The 5,000-nt window shown below is 56.2% G+C and overlaps 2 protein-coding genes across 2 annotated transcripts in view; one reads left to right on the top strand and one right to left on the bottom strand.

Annotated features, from left to right (window-relative positions):
* Positions 1-222: 222 nt before the first annotated feature.
* Positions 223-2,628, bottom strand: EAH_00031290 (hypothetical protein, conserved; the record flags this gene model as incomplete). The annotated part of the gene is made up of 3 exons (XM_013396105.1): positions 223-1,240; positions 1,476-1,896; positions 2,457-2,628. The coding sequence occupies 3 exons, from the start codon at positions 2,626-2,628 to the stop codon at positions 223-225; spliced, it is 1,611 nt and encodes a 536-aa protein (XP_013251559.1).
* Positions 2,629-4,107: 1,479 nt separating this feature from the next.
* EAH_00031280 (hypothetical protein, conserved) overlaps positions 4,108-5,000 on the top strand; it is a gene marked incomplete at both ends in the record, with an annotated part of 1,118 nt that continues 225 nt past the window's right edge. The window contains 2 exons of the mRNA XM_013396104.1: positions 4,108-4,213; positions 4,276-5,000. The exon at positions 4,276-5,000 is cut by the window's right edge and continues 225 nt beyond it. Of these exons, the coding sequence (XP_013251558.1) occupies positions 4,108-4,213; positions 4,276-5,000 (831 nt within the window). The remainder of the gene's footprint in view (positions 4,214-4,275) is intronic.

Genomic DNA, 5,000 nt, shown 5'->3' with positions numbered 1-5,000 from the left:
AAACTCACATTTGATCGCTTCTAAACAGCAGCAGCAGCAGCAGCAGCAGCAGCAGTAGCAGCAGTAGCAGCAACGAGGACGGTGACTCAAGCTACTGCAGCAAACCGACAAGCCTTCACCTGCCTACTGGCAAACAAAGAAAACTCCGCAAATTAAATCCTGTTGTTGCTGCTGCTGCTGCAGCTGCTGCTGCTGCTGCAGCAGCTGCTGCTGCTGCAGCCGTCAGGAGCCACCGCCTGCTGCCTCAGGAGCAGCCGCAGCAGCAACCAGTGCCGCAGCAATATCAGCACTAGCAGCAGGTAGTGCTGCAGAAGCAGGTGCTTCTCCAGCAGGTGCTGCAGCAGCAGGTGCTTCTCCAGCAGGTGCTGCAGCAGTTGCTGTAGCAGGTGCTGCAGCAGGAGGTGCTTCTGCGGCAGGTGCTTCTGCAGCAGGTGCTGCAGCAACTGCTGCAGCACCACCTGCTGGTGCCGATGCAGCGGTTGGGTCTGTTGCTGCAGCAGGTGGAGGCTCTGCTGCAGCAGTTGTTGTTGCACCAGCAGTTACTGCTGCAGCAGAAGTTGCTGCGGTTGTAGGAGCTGCAGGTTCTGCAGGTCTTCCACCATCCAGTACAGGAGCAACAGCAGCAGCAGCAGAAGCAGCAGAAGCAGCAGAAGCAGCAGCAGCAGCAGCAGCTTGCTGCTGCTGCTGCCTTTGAGCTCTGCGTTTGTTTTTTCTTGCTGCTCTGCGTTGTCTTCTATTCGTCCCTACTTTGCTTTCTTTAGGGCGATATGCTGCAGCAAACGCCAGCACACGGGGAGGCAGCAGCTGCAGCACTTGCTGCTGCTGCTGCTGCTGCTGCTGCCGCTGCAGCAGCATGAAGGGCAGTTGCTGCGGAGGCCCGTACTTCGCGACTGCATTTATTAGGGCTTGCTGCTCCTCCAACACTGTCTGTTGCTGCTGCTGCTGCTGCTGCTCAGAGGAGGCAGCATTGTTGTAGCTGTTGTCTAGGGAAGCAAAATCTGCTGCTGCTGCTGCTGCTGCTGCTGCTGCTGCTGCGCCACCTGCGCCCTCTAATCCCTCTTTAGCGCCTACGTTGCTCATGCTGATGCTGCTGCTGCTGGTCCGCAGCAAAGCTTGCTGCTGCTGCAGCAGCTTCTTTGCTGCAGCTCTGCAGCAGCTGTGCTGCTGCTGCAGCTGCGTATACACTCCAACAGCCAAAGTTGTAGGCAAACCGACAGCAGCAGCAATCCGCCGTTTGCATCTGAAAAGAAACAGTAGCAACAGCAGCAACAGCAGCAACAATAGCAGCAGCAACGCCAACACAGCAGCAGCAGCAACAGAAATTCAATAGTCCAGTAGCGAATGCTTCTGCTGCAGCAGCAGTAGCAGCAGCACAGACGGAGCAGCAGCGACCGCAGCAGCACGGAGACACGCAACAGCAGCAACAGCAACAGCAGCTGCAACTGCAGCAGCAGCAGCAGCAGCAGTAGGCTCACTCGTTGTTGCGTAGGAGAACAGCGGGTATATTAAGAAATGACGCCAGCAGCAGCAGCTGCTGCAGCCCCGACGCCCGGAGGCCCCCATCAACTGGAGAGCAGCAAACGCAGATCAGAGCAGCAAGTTCTGCTGCTGCAGGTTGTGCTGCTGCTGCAGTTTGTGCTGGTGCTGGTGCTGCTGCTGCGCCGCCTGCTGCTCCTCCTGCTACACCCCCTGTTGCTGCCTCGCACTCGCGTGCAGTAGGTGCTGCAGCAGGACGTGCAGCATCTCCATCGCTTGCTGCTGGTGCTGCTGCTGCTGCTGCAGATCCTGTTGCTGCTGCTGCTGCAGATCCTGCTGCAGCAGCAGCTTGCTGCTCCAAAATAGCAGCGCATGCATTAAAGCCAATGGCTGCTGCTGCGCGAATACGAATCCCAGAAGCTGCAGCAGCAGCACACAGTCTGCAGTAGCACAAGCAGCAGCAGCAGCACAAGCAGCAGCAGCAGCAGCAGCAAGACAGCACAGAATCAGTCTCGTGTAGCGAAGATCAGCCAGCAGCAGTAAACCCTAAAAGCCCACAAGCAGAAACACCAAGAGAGACAGAGAGCAGCAGCAGCAACAACAACAAAAGAAGCAGCGGCAGGAGCAACAACAACAGCAGCAGCAACAGCAGCAGCAGCAGCAACAGCAGCAAGTGACCTCTCAATCGAAGAGACAATTTCTCCTTCAGCGTCTCCAAGCGCAACAGGCCTGCAACAAAAAAGGCGAGAGAAGAGACAGCAGCAGGAGTTGCTGCTGCTGTTGCTGCTACAGGAGGGGTTGCTGCTAAAGCAAGCGATGCTGTTGCTGCAGTAAGTGAACGCCCTGCTGCTACTCTGCCTACTGCAGCAGCAGCAGCAGCAGCAAATCACAAGCCTGCAGCAGAAGCAGCAGCAGCAAAATGTTTCCAATCTATGCAGCAGCAACACCAGCAGCAGCAGCAACACCAGCAGCAGCAGCACACCATGGGGCAACGAAGGGAGAGAGCAGCGAAGCCTTGAATTGAAACTGCTTCTTTTGTTGGCTTCTGCTGCTGTGGCTTATTGTCTCTAGCTGCTGCTGCGGCTGCGCTCGCTGCTGCTGCTGCTGCAGTTGCTGCTGCTGCTGCTGCTGCTGCTGCTGCTTCCGAGCCATTGTGCCTCGACTGTCTGACGACCCCACAAATGCCAAGGAGGGCGAAAGCCTCCGTTGTTGTTGTTGTTGCTGCTGCTGCTGCTGCAGCAAGAAGCTGCTGTCTTTGCTGCTGCTGCTGTTGGTGCTGCACAATATTAATCGCTGCTACGTCTGCTGCCAATCCATCACCCTGCTGCTTCAGGTTGTTGCAGCAGCCGCTGCTGAAACTGCAGCAGCTGCTGCTGCGGGTATTGCTGCTGTGATGCCTAAGCGTTGGGCGGCTCCTATGATGGCCATAAGGCTCACTCCTTACTGCTGCGCTGCTGCTGCTGCTGCTGTACGTTGAAGCCTGTAGCAGCAGCAGCTACAGCAGCAAGAGCAGCAGCAGCAGCAGCGCCTTGAAATATAACTATTCCTGTCTCTTTCTTCTCGAGTTTTATAGATAAATAATAATAATACTTTAAAATAATAATAACAACAATTAAAAATAATAAAATTGCGGAACAATCAGAGGGCCCCGCCGCCTATACTCTGCTGCTGCACTCGGCATAACACTGCAGCAGCACTGCAGCAGCACTGCAGCAGCACTGCAGCAGGAAGATAAAGAAATAATAAAATTAATGCTGTTAATATTCTGCTAAGACTCTGAATGCAACTTCTTCTAGTTGCTGCAGCAGCAGCAACAGCTGCTGCTCCTGCTGCTCTTGCTGCTGCAGCTGGGGGGCCCGGGCCCCCCAGCAGCAGCAGCAGCAGCAACAGCAGCAGCATGTCGATTGGCATGAATCTTCTGCATAAGAAAGAAGCAAAATGCATTAAAGGGGTTAATTAGAAAGAGAAAAAGACACAGAAGTTAGACGAGGCCTGTAGCTGCTCCTGCTGCTGCTGCAGCTGCTGCTGCTGCTGCTACTACTACTACTGCAACTGCTGTTAGACAGCTGCTGCAGCAGCTGCTGCCATTGCCTCTCCTCCTTCGTTAAGGATGAGGGTCCCTGTCAGGCGCACAACACCTCAAACCCTAAACCCTAAACCCTAAACCCTAAACCCTATGTCGATCAGTTGTGCTGCTGCAGTATATCTGTCTATTATCTCTTTACGCGGACCTGGGGGCCCTTGGCTGTGGCTGCGAGCAGCAGCACCGCAGCTGCCTGCTGCTGCTGCTGCTGCTGCAGATCGAGCTGCTCTTGCTGCAGCAAGAGCGCTACAACGGGTATGCTTGTATGCTTTACAACATGCTGCTGCTGCTGCTGCTGCTGCAGTGTCTGCTGCTGTTTTACGATAGACGTGCAGCCTCTGTGGTTTTGCTGCTGCCTTCACGTTGCGGTGCTGCAGCAGCTGCTGCTGCTACTACTACTGCAACTGCTGTTAGACAGCTGCTGCCTGCTGCTGCTGCTGCGGCTGTTGCTCTATCTTGCTGATGCTACCTTCTGTTTGTGCTGCCGCTGCTGCTGCTGCTGCTACTGCAGGAATCAGATACAGCAGGGCTGGTAGAGCACTGCCCATATGGAGGAGCTTGGCGCCTCTCTGTGCTGCTGCCTTCTCGCAGCAGCAGCAGCAACAACAACAACAGCAGCAGCTGCTGCAGCGGTGTTGCTGCTGAAGGGGCCGGGTGGGCCCCCAGGTGGCTGTATGCTGCAGTAACTGCTGCTGCTTTTCCTGCTTCTGCTGCAGCGTCTCTGCTGCAAAAGCTGCAGCAGCAACACCAGGTGCTGCAGCAAGACTGTAGCAGCAGCAGCAACAACAGCAGCAGCAGCAGCGTAGTCGTAGCAGCGCGCGTTAGGGAATGCATGCAGCAGCTGCTGCTCTCTGCCTCTGGTGTGTCTCTACCCCAGAGCATTTGTATGCTGCAGCAGCAGCAGCAACAGCAGCAGCAGCAGAAGCAGCAACACAAGCAGCAGCAGGCGTCTCTTCTAGGGGGCCGAACTTTGCTGCAGGCTGCCTGGGGTATTTCTTCACAAGCCGAAGTAAGGCAGCAGCAGCAGCAGCAGCAGCAACAGCAGCAGCAGCAGCAACAGCAGCAGCAGCAGCAGCCATACGGGTTTGCCCCCCACAATCCCAGCAGCAGCAGCACCGCCTTCTGCAATTTACGCAGCGCCCCACAGCCCCTATACCATCCCAACTCTGCTGCTGCTGCTGCAGCAACAGCAGCTGATGCTGCTGCTGCATGCACCAGCGGAGGGTTCAGCAGCGAGAGCTGCTGGCCTGTTGCTGCTGCAGCAGCGCAGAAGCAGCAGCAGCAGCAGCAGCAGCAGCATGGGGAGGGGCACGTTTCAGGTGGCTGGCAGGTAGACCCCACAGCGACAGCAACAACAGCAGCAGCAACAACAGCAGCAGCAACAGCAGCAGCAGAAGACCTTGAGATTGCTGCAATCGACGAAACCTGCCGCCAAGCGGAG

The sequence above is a fragment of the Eimeria acervulina genome, genomic scaffold (assembly GCF_000499425.1).
Source record: "Eimeria acervulina Houghton genomic scaffold, Eah_scaff294, whole genome shotgun sequence".
NCBI lineage: Eukaryota > Apicomplexa > Conoidasida > Eucoccidiorida > Eimeriidae > Eimeria > Eimeria acervulina.
The sequence above is the reverse complement of the archived record's forward strand: the minus strand, read 5'-3'. Positions and strand labels throughout refer to the sequence as shown.